At 49.9% G+C, this 15,957-nt stretch overlaps 2 protein-coding genes and 1 pseudogene across 2 annotated transcripts in view; 1 reads left to right on the top strand and 2 right to left on the bottom strand.

Annotated features, from left to right (window-relative positions):
* The window catches only part of DBNDD2 (dysbindin (dystrobrevin binding protein 1) domain containing 2), a 43,444-nt gene extending 35,593 nt beyond the window's left edge, over positions 1–7,851 (bottom strand). Inside the window, 3 exon segments of the mRNA NM_001243672.1 lie at positions 4,247–4,314; positions 7,224–7,468; positions 7,687–7,851. The gene's annotated coding sequence lies outside the window, so the exon portion shown is untranslated.
* Positions 26–7,887, bottom strand: SYS1 (SYS1, golgi trafficking protein). The gene is made up of 4 exons (XM_005672967.3): positions 7,687–7,887; positions 7,224–7,468; positions 4,247–4,314; positions 26–3,107 (listed from the first exon to the last, which is right to left on the bottom strand). Exons 2-4 carry the CDS (start codon positions 7,383–7,385, stop codon positions 2,867–2,869), a joined length of 471 nt encoding a protein of 156 aa, XP_005673024.1. The 5' UTR covers positions 7,386–7,468; positions 7,687–7,887; the 3' UTR covers positions 26–2,866.
* Positions 4,894–5,527, top strand: LOC106506694 (annotated as a pseudogene).

Genomic DNA, 15,957 nt, shown 5'->3' with positions numbered 1-15,957 from the left:
ATAAGAACTTAAACATCCTTAACTATTCATGTCTTCACAAAGAGTTTATTAACGTCACTACAAGAACCCAAATCCCAGCTCGGCCAGCTCCTAATATGTAACCTTGGGCGAGTTCCTTACAGTTTCTTCATCAGTAAGATACAGATGATGGGATTTCCTACTTCAGAGGCTTGTTGTGAAGATTGAGCAAGGGGAGGTGAAGCACTCAGTCAGTCTGCTGCTGGGCATCTATTTATGCAGCACTCAATGGATGTTACTTGTTACTTCCACTGCCCAGGCCTGTCTGGAACTTGCCTCTAGACCCTGCTTTATTACTTTAGAATTCAGAGAAATTGCACTTTTTTTTTTTTTTTTTTTTTTTTTTGGTCACTCCCATGGCATGTGGATGTCTCCAGGCCAGAGACTGAACCCACACCTCTGCAGCGACCTGAGCCCTTGCAGCTGGATTCTTAACCCACTGCACCAGAGTAGGAACTCCTCAGTCACCCATTTTTGACCCCCAATTGTCATCCAGCTTAGTCACTACATTATTAAAAAAAAAAAAAAAAATTTTTTTGGCTCCCCTACCCTTGAGCAGTTTCCAAAAATCCGACTGACACTCAAGGAGCCAAGATCTGTCATCACGGAAGATACACAGAAGGATGGCACAAGCCCTTGTGGGAAACTCCCCAAGAGGTGTGCCAACACAGCTGGATCAGTCACCACCACAGCTGGCCAAGGGAGGCTGCGGCCACATGACATGAGTGCTCTGATGCTTTTCTCAGAATGAATTAATCACAGGGCTTGTGGTGGCTCTGGGGGGAGATCCACCAACCCAGGGGAGGGAACCTCAGGGGTCTCACCTCCTGAACCCTGCAGCCAGGATTAGAGGCCCGTTAACAATCTACTTCCTCCCAGCTTGGCCTGAGTTGCTGAGGTGCCTCCCCCGAACATTTTCCCAGCATCTGTCCAGGCGTGTTCACTCTGAAACCTTCATCCTGTCCGCCTCAACTCCCTATGCTGCAGGGCTGGGAGCCAAGAGGCCAGAAAGGCTTCTTAGGGAGAAGGCCAAATCCCTTATCTTGTAGCCCTAACACTTGAAAGCTGGTCAGGCTCTGGAGGACCCAGAGGAGAACAGCAATGGTTTCCATGCAGAAGTGAGTCTAAACCAGTGTGTTCCACTGGGCATGTGCAGAGACGTCACTGGCCAGTGGGAAAGGAATCCTGAGAGTCTTGGCGGTTCAGCCAAGGCAGAACGGACAAGGCTGCAGGTGGGGAGCAGGACAGGGGAGGAGATCCCTGTGCTTAGTGTTTCAACCAATTGGAGGAATACGCAGGTTCAGGAAAAAAGAAGGTAAGCCCAATAATTCTTTTCTTTTCTTTTTTTTTTTTTTTTTTTTTTTTGTCTTTTGTCTTTTTAGGGCCACACCCACGGCATATGGAGGTTCCCAGGCTAGGGGTCTAATCAGAGCTACAGTTGCCGGCCTACACCGCAGCTCACAGCAACACCGGATCCTTAAGCCACTGAGTGAGGCCAGGGATGGAACCCGCAACCTCATGGTTCCTAGTTGGATTCGTTTCTGCTGCGCCACAAAGGGAACTCCAATTCTTTCTTTCTTTTTTTTTTTTTGGCCACCCCGAGGCATATGGAGTTCCCGGACCAGGAATCAGATCCAAGCCATGGCTGCAACCTAAGCCATAGCTGCAGCAATGCTGGATCCTTAACCCACTACGCCAGGCCAGAGACTGAACTTGCGTCCCAGTGCTCCCAAGACACGAAGTCCCGCTGCGCTACAGCAGGAACTCCTTTTTTTTTTTTTTGGCCTTTGTCTGCTCTCTCCCAGTCCTAACCGTGGCATTACAAAGTAAGTACAGGCAGAACCGTGGAAAATACTGTATTTATGTACACAGGAAGGGCAGCTGCAAGCCCCTCACAGAGAACACTCCACCCCAAAGAAAAATCTTAGTAGCAAATTCCTATCTCCTCGGCACTATCAGGGCACCTCCGGCTGGAAGGCTGGGCTTCCTGTGTCTGGGCACCCACTGTACCCTACCCACTGCGGACTTCCAAATAAGACAGGAAAAGGGAACCACTGCCAGAACTGATGGCCAGCGGGGGCTGCGGTGCCTGGTCATTCCTAGGGAACGGGCAGTGACTCTAGCACAAGGGCTAGACAGGGAGCGATGCTGGGCTTCTGCTCTGGGTCCTGTGGCCTGCTATGTCAAAAGCTGCAGCAGGGTGGGGACCCAGTAGACAGAACCGGAAGAAAGTGAGTCACGGGTTTGTGGCTGCGCTTGCGCACGCACGTGCATACAGCAGGACATGGGTTGTGCGTTTTCCTTGTGCTTGATGCCTCCTCCTGCCGCCCCATCCCTGACAGCAGCCTGCTACTTTGCGCCTACATCTCTTTCTGGGGCTCTGGATCCAGAAACCAAGCGTTTCTCCAAACAGAATAGCTGCAGTTCGGCAACATGGCAAAGGTAACAGCTGTCCCAGGGAGGTACGTCAGATGATGAGAAGAGTGGTTCATTCCGATCAGGTTTCCTTGATTTGTTTTGTTTTGTTTTCCTTTTTAAAATAACAGGCTGGTGACAGGTATGGTGGCTCAAGAGTGACATGGTTCCGATTCTGTTATTGCCCTGAAAGAGGTCCCCACGCCGACCTCCCAGATACCAGGGCTTCAGTAGACGGCGGCCATTCTTGCACTGTGACCCTGCCTGCTACCTGCCTTCTTGATGCGGCCTCGTTCTCCCACACCAACAGAGACTTCACATTTCCAGGGTTCCTCTCAGGCCTGGGCTGGACCTCATCTGGACGGTCTGAGCAGCCCCAGGTGTTGGGGGCGGGGGTGTCAAGTGCCCAACGGGGTGTCCAAAGGACCCAACTCTAGACATTGGACTTAGGGGCCGAGTTGAGGGGGATCTCCTTGAGCTCCGACCGCATGCACAGGTACTCCCCGATGACAGCCATGAGCGCAATGCACACGGCCTGGACCAGCCACCAGGTCAGCGCCGAGGGGAAACGGGAGCTGTAGAACCAGCAGCCCAGGAGGTGAAAGAAATGGACAGTGACAGTGAAATCCAGACACTGCTTCCCTCGCCGGATGAAGTACAGCAAGCCCAGGGCACTGTGGGGAGAGGACAGCAGTGAGTTGTCACTGAGTTGTCCTGGCCTTAGGTGAGGTTATTTGGGGACATGGGGCAATTAGAATGGCAGCATAGTGGTCAGAAGCGAGCGAGATAAGTAGGAGGCAAGGGTTACATTGTTTGATGCCTAGAGGAACCTGGCAGGGAATGCTGAGAGCGGATCAGGCTGGGGAGAAGGAAAACAAAAGTACGAGCTTGATGGCAAAGGCAACTGTCACTTGAGGGGGTCCGAGAGATCGGTGGGGACTGTGGCGCCACGAGGCATACATGTTCCGTCCAGAGGGGGGCCTGCAGCTAGGCAAGTCATCATTCTAGAAGGCAGACCTGGAATCAGCGAGTCATTCCATTTTTTTAAGAGAAGCCAGAAATCTGGATTTTTAACAGAAAATATCCTGATTTTCAACTAAGTGAAAAAATCTTAAATACCCTGCATGGGCTCACAACTGTGTAAACCAAACGGAACATATCTGGGAGCCAAGTTCAGGTCCAAGTTCCCCCCACCGGTTTTCAACCGCTGTAAGGTCAAGAACAGGAACACAAGGCACTGTTCGAAGTACCGCCTGTGAATTACCTCATGTAATTCCCACTATGAGGTGGGCAACATCACTGGCCTCATTTTACTGATGAGGAAACTGTGGCAGAGACAGATTAACCTGTCTGCAGTCACTAAACCAAAGCTGAGATTCAAAGCCAAGTGAGTTGGCCTCCAGAGCCTAAGCTCTTAATCACTGCCTTAAACTGCCCCTCGGTCAAAGCCCTGCAGGTACAGCTGAGAACCCGAGGCCCAGAAAGAAGGGAAGGAACTTGGCCAATGGCACAGAGGCCAGGAATAGAACCCAGATCTCCTGACTCCCGGGCCAATCCTCCCCTCACCTCATTCCACACCAGGGAAGTGATTTGAGATGGAAGCCGTGCCAAGGCCGCATGCACAGAGAGAACTGAGAGCTTTCCGGCTAAGTCAAAACAGCGATGGAAGAAGCCCTATGACGGAGCCGGTTCCAGAACTGGCCTCGGCCACCCACTTTAGTTCACCACTCCCCAGGAACAAGTGCCAGCCCGTTTCATGCCCGAATTCAGGAAGTTAGTTCCAGCGCTGGATGGCAAAACCGGTGATACTCACCAGGTGGGGGCGTTGAGGACGAAGGACATGGTGGAGAGCCGGCCTGGAGGGGTGGAAAAGCCCAGGATCTGAGGGGGAATCACAAAGGAAACATGTTGGAGAGGGGAACTAGGAGCACCCCAGGCTCCAGGACCCCAGAAGCCCTCCTAAGGGCCACAGAAGCCAATATGCCCCTTCATCTTTACAGCGCTATTTCCAACAAGGTGCATTCAGACATGTATCACTGTACGTCATCTGACCCCTCAGAGCAGCCTGAAGGGATCGTTATTCTCATTTTACAATGGAGGAATAAAAGTTCAGAGAAGTTAGGTAACTCACCCAAAGTGATATGGTCAGTAAACAGCAAGGAGTGAGGTCTACCACAGGGTTCAGTAAACTATGGCCCCAGGGACCAGGCACTCATTGTAAATAAAGTTTTATTGAAACGCAGCCACACCTATACATTTATTATTGTCTATGGCTGCTTTTGTGCTAAGGGCAGAGTTGAGCAGTTGTGACCTAAAATCTTTACCATCTCAGAGCTCCCTGGTGGCCTAGAGGGTTAAGGATCTGGTGTTGTCACTTCTGCGGCAGGGGTTCAATTCCTGGCCTGGGAACTTCTGCATGTGCAGGCAGAGTCAAAATAAAGTTAAATTAAATTTTTACAATCTCGCCCTTTAAGAAAAGGTTTGTTGACACCCGAGCAATACCAGCAATTGAGGTTTCCTCCCAGGAGGCAGCTGCCTGTCAGCATAGCTCAAACATTTGTGAGCAGCAAAATCCAGCCTGGGAAGGTGGTGGTGTCCATGCAGCCCACCGGGCCTACTGCAGAAGCTCCTCAGCCAATTGTCCTTCAAAGAAGGGCTTTTGGAATTAGTTGATATCACAGCCACCAGTGACACCGAAGAGATTCAAGATTTGATATCTGCAACAGCTCACGGAGCCAGAATGGTACCTCAGGTCTTCATGGGTAAAGAGGGCACCGATGGATGCACTCATCTAGTGCGCATGCATGAGAGGGAAGGGAGCTGCTGACTCGCCTGAAGCAACATGGAGTTCTGAAATAATTACAGAGCAGACCCCAAGCTGATAGCCCCCTGGAGGTGGGTGGCACTGCAGATAAACGACAGTACTTCCTGGTGGATGGACCTGGGGCTACCTTCAGCCAGCTGCAGCAACTGTTTACTTAAAATTCTGGAACATGTTAACCCAAATCATTGGTTTGGGGCAAGACCAGATTTTTCTTCTGACTCAGTATTAAAAGTGGATCAACTTGCCCCCCTCAAAAAAAAAAAAAAAAAAGAAAGGTTTGTCAACTCCAGTCTAGAATTTAGGTAGGGTGCATGAGACGGCTTGTCAACAAAGCCCCAGATCCCCACATGTCCTTCCTAGGACAGAGGCTCCTAAGAAGGGACTACTAGGCACCTGGTGGGTGTGTGTAACCTCCACCATTTTTGAAACAATACTATCGAATATCAGATGTCTGCACACTTTCAGCCTGTAAAGGCCTTTCACGTTCATAATCATATTTCACAACAATCTCATAAAGCTATTATTATTGTTATTCTTATATCTTTTTTTTTTTTTTTTTTTGTCTTTTTGTCTTTTCTAGGGCTGATCCCATGGCACATGGAGGTTCCCAGGCTGGGGGTCCAGTCGGAGCTGTAGCTGCCAGCCTACGCCAGAGCCACAGCAACACTGGATCCGAGCCACGTCTGCAAACTACACCACAGCTCACGGCAACGCCAGATCCTTAACCCATTGAGCAAGGCCAGGGATTGAACCCGCAACCTCATGGTTCCTAGTTGGATTCATTAACCACTGAGCCATGACGGGAATGCCCTTATCTCCCTTTTGCATAATAACTTGCACAAGGGCCACACAGAGAATAGGCATCGGGAAGAAAGTCCTGGTTCCAAGAACTGTGCTTATTACCATATACCACAGCTGCCTCTCAGAAGCAAACACCCTTCAGCTTACATGTTATTTATTTATTTTAATGATTTTTATTTTTTAATTATAGTTGTTTTTTTTTCTTTTTTTAAAAAAATTTTAATGATTTTTATTTCAGCTTATATTTTATAAACCACTTTTTTTTCTTTTTGGTTTTTAGTGCTGCACTTGCAGCATATGGAAATTCCCAGGCTAGGGGTAGAATGGGAGCTGCAGCTGCCGGCCTGCACCACAGCTACAGCAACAGCAACACAGGATCCCAGCCACATCTGTAACCTACACCACAGCTCACGGCAATGCCGGATCCTTAGTCCACTGAGCAAGGCCAGGGATCAAACCTGCATCCTCGTAGATACTAGCTGGGTTCGTAACCCACAACGGGAACTCCCTAAAGCACCCTCTGGGCCTCAAAACATTTTGTTGAGGATTACTGTAGTCCAAAGAGGAAATAAGTTTAGAAAGGTGAAATAACTTGCCCAAGTCCCACAGTTAGAATGCTGGGGTCTAGACTGGACCCTAAGCTTTTCTGAATCCAAAGTACAGGCTCTCTGCAGTCTGCCACCTTTCTGATACTGATTTTATGATTTTGCAGACAGGAAAACTGAAGTTCAGAGAGGTGAGGATACTTTCCCAAGGTCACATGGCTAATACATGGGAGTTAAACAGAGTCCTGACTCCAAAGCCCAGGTAGTTCCCACTCTACCTCCGTGAATGATCTTTTATCCATTCCTCCCTCCCCAGTTTGATACCTGGAAATCTAGGGCTCAGAGAAGTGAAGTCACTTTCTCAGTGTCAGCAAGGAGATGTATCAGACTGCCTGGAACGCAGGTCTGTTTATTCTAACACCCAGGGCCTTTCCTTTGTACCAGTCTGCCTTCCCGTTATGAGTCATTCCATTTTACGGATGGGGCAGCCGAGGTTCGGAAAGTGATATCCCTTTCCCAGAGCCACAAAGTGAGAAGGTAGCCCAGTGAGGTCTACAGCCATTAGTGACAGACCACCTCGTGAAGCCGAGACCCCGCCCGCGTCGGCCCAGGGACCCTACCTCGGCGTCGAACATCTGGTCCAGCGAGGGGCTGCTGCGCACCAGCCCGTCCACCAGCGCCAGCCACAGGCCTAGCGAGCCGTAATAGACAGTCTGCATGAGGACGATCTGTGACAGGATCAGCAACGGGTCCCACACGTAGCTGCGGAACTGGCCCGCCATGCCGGCTCGCGGGGCACTGCTGCCGCCCGGGCCTGGGTCAGCGCCGCCGCCGCCGCGCCATGGGCCCCGGGCAGCCCCGGCACCTGCGAGGACACACACACGCCGGGCCTCAGCCAGCCGGCCGTCACCATGGCAACATCGCCCCGCCCAGGAGGAGGGGCTGGGACGGAGGGGGCGAGCCCATTCCCGGAATGGGGGGGAGGGCAGGACGGACAGACCCATTACCGAACTGAGGGGAAGTCCTGCCCGTTACGGCTGCTCGAGCCCCGCCCGTCCTCGAGCTTCTCTGAAGTTCACTCACCAGTGTCGGACTCGAGAATCAAAGCGTCCGAGTGCGGCCCAGTCTCACCGGCTGGCCCCCGAAGCAGTGCTGACAGGCAGAACCATGGAGAAGAGTCCCTACAGGCCTAGAGAGGCAAAGCTCCAGCGGCGGCCGAGGCAGCAGCGGATACGTAGGAAGGAAGCGTTTCCGGGAACAGCGTAGGGGGCGGGGCTGAGATTGCGCAGGCGTAGGGGTGCAGTCTTCGGCGGAGCCCCCTAAAGCAGGGGTGGGGGCGGGTTTTAGGGCGGCCCCGAACCGAAGTATGCACATGCGCACAATAAAGAATGAAGGCGAACGGAAGTGAGGCGTGAGCGCGGTGGAGCTTGCGTGCCCTCTAGAGGGGGATCTTGGGGAAAGTAGGGTAGCTGGGGTGGAAGATAGAGGGGTGGCCGTGGGCGAGGGAAAGTCTGGGAATTAAGGGATTGATTACGTCGACTCTGTTTTCAACCTAGATTCCCAGCGTTTTCTTTCGCCTAAAGTCCGGGGTGACTTAAAATGAACCTGCCAGCAATTCCACACATGATTTCGCCCCTGTTTCCTTAGATAAAACTAAGGGTCAGAGAAGGAAAGCAACATACTGTCTCAAAGACAGTGGCAATCAAAATTAGAATTCAGCTGTGCCCAACACCACAGCATTGATTTCGGGCCTATAGAGTGGTTAGGAAGATTTGGACACTTTCAAATGAAACAGCTCTGCTCTCAGACAAACTCACTGTGTTAGAAGGCAAAGTACTGGGTGTTTTATAATGTATCCATTTATATTTATATATCCATATGTATTTATTAAGGGGGAGGAAGCAGAGGTTCTGAATTCATACCTAGAAGCATATCCACATTCTGCCTGCCACCCTGACTGTGAGCATGTCTTGCTCACCATGACTTCTCTTCTGAGTCTAAATAGTGTGGACAGTCAGTAAATATTTGCTGAATGAGTCAAGAATAGAGAAAGGGCAACAGCAAATTGATGAATCATTTCATTCCTGCCTCAGCGGACCAAAACCCCTCAATTTCATTGATCCTAGGTTTTCCTTTTCCGGAATGGAAAGAAGGGAAGTAACTGGTTCCAGGAAAAAAAAAAATCCAGGTTTTAGAGCCTGCTGTACTAGTTGTGTGACTAGTACACTTCCTTCTTTAAACCTCAGCTTCCCTGTTTCTGAAACGTAAAGTTAGACAAGATTAATGTTTTACATCATTTAATCTACTCTCCTTTAATTACTTCCCAGTTAAAACAACTTTATCAAAGACCCATGTCACTTGCACATCAGAATTTCTGAACAGCATGTGATAAGCATGATAGCACCTTGAGCTGATACAATTTCAGACAAAAGTAAAGAACCTTGATACTCTATCAAGAGTAAGTCAGGATTCCCATCATGGCTCAGCAGTGACAAATCCGACTACTAGCCATGAGGACACAAGCTTGGTCCTTGGCCTTGCTGAATGGGTTAAGGAGCCAGGGGCATTGCCACAAGCTGAGGCGTAGGTCACAGACATGGCTCTGATCTGGCGTTGCTGTGGCTGTGGTGTAGGCCAGCAGCTACAGGTCCAGTTTGACTCCCAGCCTGGGAACTTCCATATGCCGCAGGTGCGGCCCTTAAAAAAAAAAAAAAAAGAGGATGTGATTTCGCTTATTATTTGGAAATGTTGTAAACAGTTCCCTTGGACTCCAGTTTGCAAGTCATTAAAGCCCAAAGACATGAGGTGCTTTCCAGCTCAACTGTTCTTTTAGGCCCCTCAGTTGAGCTCAGCAAATCTCTCTGGTTCATGGATGACTCAGATGATTTAATGTTTCTGCGAAAATATCATGTTTGTTAAGTATCTACATGATCTTATTTATTTCTCACAATCCGGGAAGGTAGATATTCCCTACTTTTTTTTTTTTTTTTTTTTTTTTTTTTTTGTCTTTTTATCTTTTTGCCTTTTCTAGGGCCGCTCCTGACGCACATGGAGGTTCCCAGGCTAGGGGTCTAATCGGAGCTATAGCCACTGGCTTACGCCAGAGCCACAGCAAAGCGGGAACCAAGCCGTGCCTGCGACCTACACCACAGCTCACGGCAATGCCGGATCCTTAACCCACTGAGCAAGGGCGGGGATTGAATCCACAACCTCGTGGTTCCTAGTTGGATTTGTTAACTACTGCGCCACGACGGGAACTCTGATATTCCCTACTTTAAAGGTGAGGAGGAGCTCCCTGGTGGCTCAGTGAGTTAAGGATCTGGTATCATTATTGCTGTGGCTTAGGTCACTGCTGTGGCTCAGGGTCAATCCCTGGCCTGGGGACTTTTGCATGCCATGGGTGGGGCCAAAAAATAAATAAAGGTAAGGAAAGGGAGACTCCAATAAGGAGTGTGACTGTACTAAATCAGAGAGCTCAAGGGAGACTGAGCTGGGATTCAAACCCAGGACATCTGACTCTAAACGCCAAGGTATCATTCCAGAATTAAGGGGAAAAAAAGTGGAGAAGAAAAGGAAGGACGGAGACAGTGGTGGGGTAGTGGAAAGAGGAAAAGGAGCAGTGAATCCTTAGGCTCAAGTGGTTCTGGGGTGAGGGATTAAGGAGAGATTGGAGGAGAGGCTGAGGAAAAGTGCTTGGAGAGGTTCAATTTAGTTTTGGCAGGCAGCTTCCTCTTCCTTCCAGGGGCTTAGTGGTATGGCTTTTTCAGAGTCGGGCCCCCTCAAGTCAGCTGGCCGCTGGGCCTTCTCCACCCCATCTCCGCCCACAGAGGGAAGGCATTCCCTCCCCTTTCTCCTGAAATGGAAAGGCAGCTGGCAGCCTGAGGCGCCCGGGCCAGCTGGGTCGCTGGGGCCTGAGTCACCCCTGGATCCTGGAGCTCACCTTAGGGAAACCCCCACGGACTTGCCGGATAGTCTTTTGCAATTTCCTTTTCCCTGCAGAATTTCAGCTCTTGAATTCCTACCTTTACAAGCCCTGGAAATGGGCACTATCCCTTGTCTTACTTTGGTTGCGGTAAGGAAACCAAGAGCTGGGGAAAAACCACAGTAACTCCATTGAGAATGTGACTACTACAGGCAGTCTGGATAAGAAGGAGCTTTGGGTCCAGTCCACAACGCCTGTGCTAGGACCCCACTGACTTGCCCTGTGCCCTTGAGCAAGTCCCATGCTGGGTCTTAGAATCCCAAACTGTAGAATGAAAGAAGGGCTTTGGACTCCAACTTCCCCTTTTTTTTTTTTTTTTTTTTTTTTTGTATTTTCTAGGGCTGCACCCACGGCACATGGAGGTTCCCAGGCTAGGAGTCTAATCGGAGCTGTAGCCGCAGGCCTACACCACAGCCACAGCAACGCTGGATCCTTGACCCACTGAGCGAGGCCAGGGATGGAATCCGCGACCTCATGGTTCCTAGTCCAGTGTGCCATGACGGGAACTCCAGAAGTCTGTAAATTCAGAGAGCTCCCCGAGTGATTCAGAGGAAATCTCACATTTGGTACAGAACAAGATGATCTCTAATTGACCTCAAACCACCTCCTCCTTCCTACAGAAAATGGCTCTGTGACCTTGCCATGTCCACTGCTCTCTTTGGACGTCAGGGCTTCCCCGCCCCCCATCTGTAATATGAGGGGGCTGGACTAAAATAGCGATCTCCAAAGGCCTTTCCCACGCTGCCATGTTTGTAGTTTCCAAACTTATGAATGAAATTTTAAACTTTAGGCCAGAGGCAGAATGACAAACAGCCAGGAGCTTGGACAAATTGTGCTCTGGGTGCTGAGGAGGGGAGTGCCTCTGGTCACTTGGTCATTTATGTCACTGCCACCCTGGGCTCCCACTGGGGGCATGTGAGCATAACTCCTGCTGGGGTCACTTTCTAGACCCACCCCTGTAAATCCCTTGGGAAATGCCCTCTTTTTCTTTTTATTTTTTTCCTGTCTTTTTAGGGCCGCATCCTCGGCATATGGAGGTTCCCAGGCTATGGGTCGAATCGGAGCTGTAGCCACCGGCCTACACCACAGCCACAGCCAACCCATATCTGAGCCGAGTCTGCAGCCTACAACGCAGCTCAGAGCAACACTGGATCCTTAATCCACTGAGCGAGGCCAGAGATCAAACCCACGTCCTCATGGATACTAGTTGGGTTTGTTCCCGCTGAGCCACAATGGGAACTCCGGAAAATGCCCTCTTATAAGTCTTTGGAACCCTGCCAGTCTTAGAATACGGGTTCGACTAGCCTCTTGCTGGGTGACCTTGGGGAAGTGACTTATCTCTCTGAGTCTCAGTTTCTTCCTCTATGAAAAGAGGATCAGAAGAGTTACTCACGTCATGGGCCGTCCTGAGACTCAAATGTGTGCTTACTCCACTGCCCGGATGTGTAGTCAGCGTTATGTAAACATTAGTACTATTAATTATTGTTATTATTTCTTCCTTGGAATGTGGGCGTGATCATAGCTGTTCTCTCCGGTTTACAGCGCGGAACTAACGAGATACCGAGTGAGAGAGCCCGGTGCCTGGCACCCAGTAGGCGCTCAGTAATGGTAGTACCTTCCCCTCCTTGTACCCCCCTCCCCGCCCCCTCCTCCCACCCCTCGCTTTCCCCCTCCCCCGCCCCTAAGCGGCCCTACTGCCCCGCCCCCACACCACGTGATCTTTTTCAGGTCAGGTTTGCTGAAAACAATTCTGGGAGACACGTGTCTTGGGGACAGGTTATGCAACTCTGTACTCACAGTTTTTGGAAACTCCATGTGGGAGGCTAGCATTTGGCTGCCTGTCCTCTGCGTCGTTGGTAATCGGCCTGGGCTCTGGCCAGCGAGTCCCTCTCTCTTAGAAGAGAAACTGGCGAGAATTCGTTCATGGCCTGCCTGGTTTTTTTTTTCCCTCTGGACTAGGAACCCTTTGCTGCCTCCACTGTTTTAAGGGCTGTGTGTGCCTCTGTTCTCAGGAAGGGTGTTTGCTGAGCCCATCCTGTGTGCCGCACACTTACATTATTTCATTTAGTTTTTGATTTAGTTTCCAGAACAAGCCTGTGCATTGGAGGGACAGGGTTTGCCCAAGACCACACCGCCAGTGAGTGTAAGAATTCAAACTCCAACCCAAGTCAGTGTGACTCATTTCATACCCCTTCCCAGTGCACAACAGAAAGAGCACTGGACATTACAGTTGACATACAGCTGTCACTAGGTGGTCTCATCAGTCCAGCAGCTCTGGGGAAGCAGGTATATAACATTTTCCCCATTTTACAGATGAAGATACTGAGGCTCAGAGAAAGAAGTGACTCAACTCAGTACACAACCAAGGTGTGATTGGTCTTGTCAGCTGGAATGATCAGAATTAAGAACCTTCTGGAGCTTTCATCTTTACACTCCAGTCTCCCACTTCTTTACACCAGAGGGGGTCAAGGAACTAGTTTTCTGTGTCCTGTGCTCAGAGGTCACTGGTTTCTACAAATCACACCTCTGTGGAAGGTGTAGGATGCCGAGCATTCCAGAGGGTGGCTGGACCTCTGAGCAGAGGGTGTTGTTTCTCTTGAATCAAGAACTCTATTCCAGGGATTGGTTACCAGGTCACAGATACCCTGGAGAGAAGTGAGATTTTCTGAAACAGTTGCCCCAGCCCTTCGGGTTTGATGACAGTATCATATACTCTCTGCCTCTCCCTAAAAATTACTCCTTGCTCTGACCTTGAAAAATTCAGAGCATTAAGAAGAAAGCATGTTTTCTTCACTTTCCTTTTATCTTCATTTTTTCTTTCATTCATTTGATAAATATTCATTCAGCATCTACTCTGTGCCAGGAACCAGTCTGGGTGGTGCAGACAAAAATGAGTAATGTGGGAGTTCCCTGGTGGCTCAGGGGTTAAGGATCTGGCATTGTGACTGCTGTGGCTCTGTTCACTGCTATGGCATGGGTTCGATCCCTGGCCCAGGAACTTCCCCATGCTGCAGGGGTGGCCAAAAAAAATCAATAAAGTGATTAAAGAAAAAAATCTCTGAATTTGCTTTCTCATAGAGGAGACAGACAATAAACAAGTCAACTGGATATCTGGGGAGAATATTCCAGATAGAGGGAACTCAAGTGCAAAGCCCTAAGGCAGGAGTGAGGTGGGCATATTCACGATATAGCAAGGACGCCAGTGTGGCAGGAACTGAGTTAAACAGGGAGAAGCAGAGGCTACACCATCAACCTCCTGCCCAAGAATGGCCAGCTTACAGTTCATGTTCATCTTTTTTTGTTTGTTTTTTGGTCTTTTTAGGACTGCACCTGCAATATATGAAGTTCCCAGGCTAGGGGTCGAATCAGAGCTGTAGCTGCCAGCCTACACCACAGCCACAGCAGTGCCAGATCCAAGCCGGCACTGCGACTTGCACTGCAGCTCAAGGCAATGCCAAATCCTTAACCCATTGAGCAAGGCCAGGGATTAAACCCGCATCCTCATGGATACTAGTGGGGTTTGTTACTGCTGAACCACGATGGGAACTCCATGTTCATCTTATAACACCCCTAGGAGGTGAGCAGGGTGGCTGGGTGGGAATAGATTGGGGGGATGGGAAGAAGGGGGCAGATTCACTCATTCATAAATTTTTGTTAAGTGCTGGAGTTCCCATTGTGGCTCGGTGGTTAACGAATCCAACTAGGAACCATGAGGTTGTGGGTTCCATCCCTGGCCTTGCTCAGTGGGTTAAAGATCCAGCATTGCCATGAGCTGTGGTGTAGGTCACAGACACAGCTTGGATCCTGCATTGCTATGGCTGTGGTGTAGGCTGGCAGCTACAGCTCTGAGTCAACTCCTAGCTTGTGAACTTCCATATGCCGTGGGTTTGGCCCTAAAGAGACCGAAAAAAAAAAATTTGTTGAGTTCTTTCTATGCTAGCAGGCACTGGGCTAGCCTCTGGGTATCCAAAACGGACATAGTCCATCCCTTCAGGGAGCTTTTGATCTAGCAGGGGAGATACCCTTTAATAAAGCAGGAAAATCAAGAAATAATTAATAGGCGTTCCTACTGTGGTACAGTGGGTTAAAAAGCCAACTGCAGCAGCTTGGGTCCCTGCGGAGGTTCGATCCCTGGCCTGGTGCAGTGGGTTAAAGGACCCAGTATTGAAAAGAAAAGAAATAGGAGTTCCTGACATGGCTCAGTGGTAACAAAGCTGACTAGTATCCATGAGAACGCGGGTTCGATCCCTGGACTCACTCAGTGGGTTAAGGATCCGGCGTTGCCATGAGCTGTGGCGTAGGTCGCAGATGCAGCTCAGATATGGCATTGCTGTGGCTGTGGCATAGGCAGGTATCTACAGCTCCGATTTGACCCCTCACCTGGGAACTTCCATATGCTGCGGGTGCGGCCCTCAAAAGACAAAAGAAAAGAAAAGAAAGGAAATAATTGGATAAATATAAATTGCAGTGAAAGGGCTGAAGAAAGCCACGTAAAAGATCTTGGGCGGGAACATGATTTGGCCTCGGGGGAAGGTCTGTTTGAGGGAGTAGCATGAAAGGAATAGATCTGAAAAATGAGCGGCATTGGCAGGACAGGATGTGTCAGTTTGTTTATAACAGTCTTTGGGTCGTCACACAATGACTCTCATGGATTGAAGGAGAAAACAGACCTGAGAGGTGAATCACCCATGCGATAAATCAAATGGCCAAGCCAGGCTTCAACCAAGGTTCTTCACCTCACTGCCCTGTTACCTTCTGTTGCATCAACAGCTTTTGATGTTTGCAAAGAGTGGTTCTGATTGCTGGGGCATCTAGAAAATAATCGTGCTATCTCCACCTTGACTGGACGTGGCTAGAGCCTGGGGGGCAGGGGGAGAAGGATTTCATTTGGGAGGAAAGGGAAAGCTGAGCTGAATGATTGTTGAAGTGAGATGATGGGCTGAGGTTGGAAATGCCCTGCTCTGTGCACTCCACTTCGGCCCCTGGCACTGTGGCATGTGAATCACGTGGCACTATGTCGACCACATCTAACTGCTCAGAGTATGCTCTCTACCAAAAACTCAGAGGCAATAGGATGTTGTGGAAAGAGCCCAAGGCTAGAAACCAAGGGATCTGGGTTTAGATGCAGCTGTGAAACCTGGGCAATTCACTTCATCTCTCTGAGATTTTCTTTTTTTGGCCGCCCTGCCCCATATGAAGTTTCCCAGGCCAGCGAGTGAATCCTAGCCGGAGTTGCTACCTACACCATAGCTGTGGCAACACCAGATCTTTAACCCACTGTGCTGGGCCAGATTATCCAACCCCCCGTCCCTGCCTCTGCAGCGACACAAGGTCGATCCCCTTGTGCCAGAGCAGGAATTCCTCTGAGCTTT

This window comes from Sus scrofa, chromosome 17, assembly GCF_000003025.6.
Source record: "Sus scrofa isolate TJ Tabasco breed Duroc chromosome 17, Sscrofa11.1, whole genome shotgun sequence".
NCBI lineage: Eukaryota > Metazoa > Chordata > Mammalia > Artiodactyla > Suidae > Sus > Sus scrofa.
Note: the sequence above shows the minus strand (reverse complement) of the source record. Positions and strands in the feature narration are given on the sequence as shown.

Bases quoted from the DNA above. Each gene is read 5' to 3' on its own strand.
- SYS1 (XM_005672967.3), bottom strand. From the start codon at position 7,385: ATGGCGGGCCAGTTCCGCAGCTACGTGTGGGACCCGTTGCTGATCCTG. The intron at 4,315-7,223 runs GTAGGGTCCCTG...ATTCCCCCTCAG, and splicing joins ACCAGATGTTCGACGCCGAG to ATCCTGGGCTTTTCCACCCC. The intron at 3,108-4,246 runs GTGAGTATCACC...CTCTCCCCACAG, and splicing joins GTCCTCAACGCCCCCACCTG to TGCCCTGGGCTTGCTGTACT.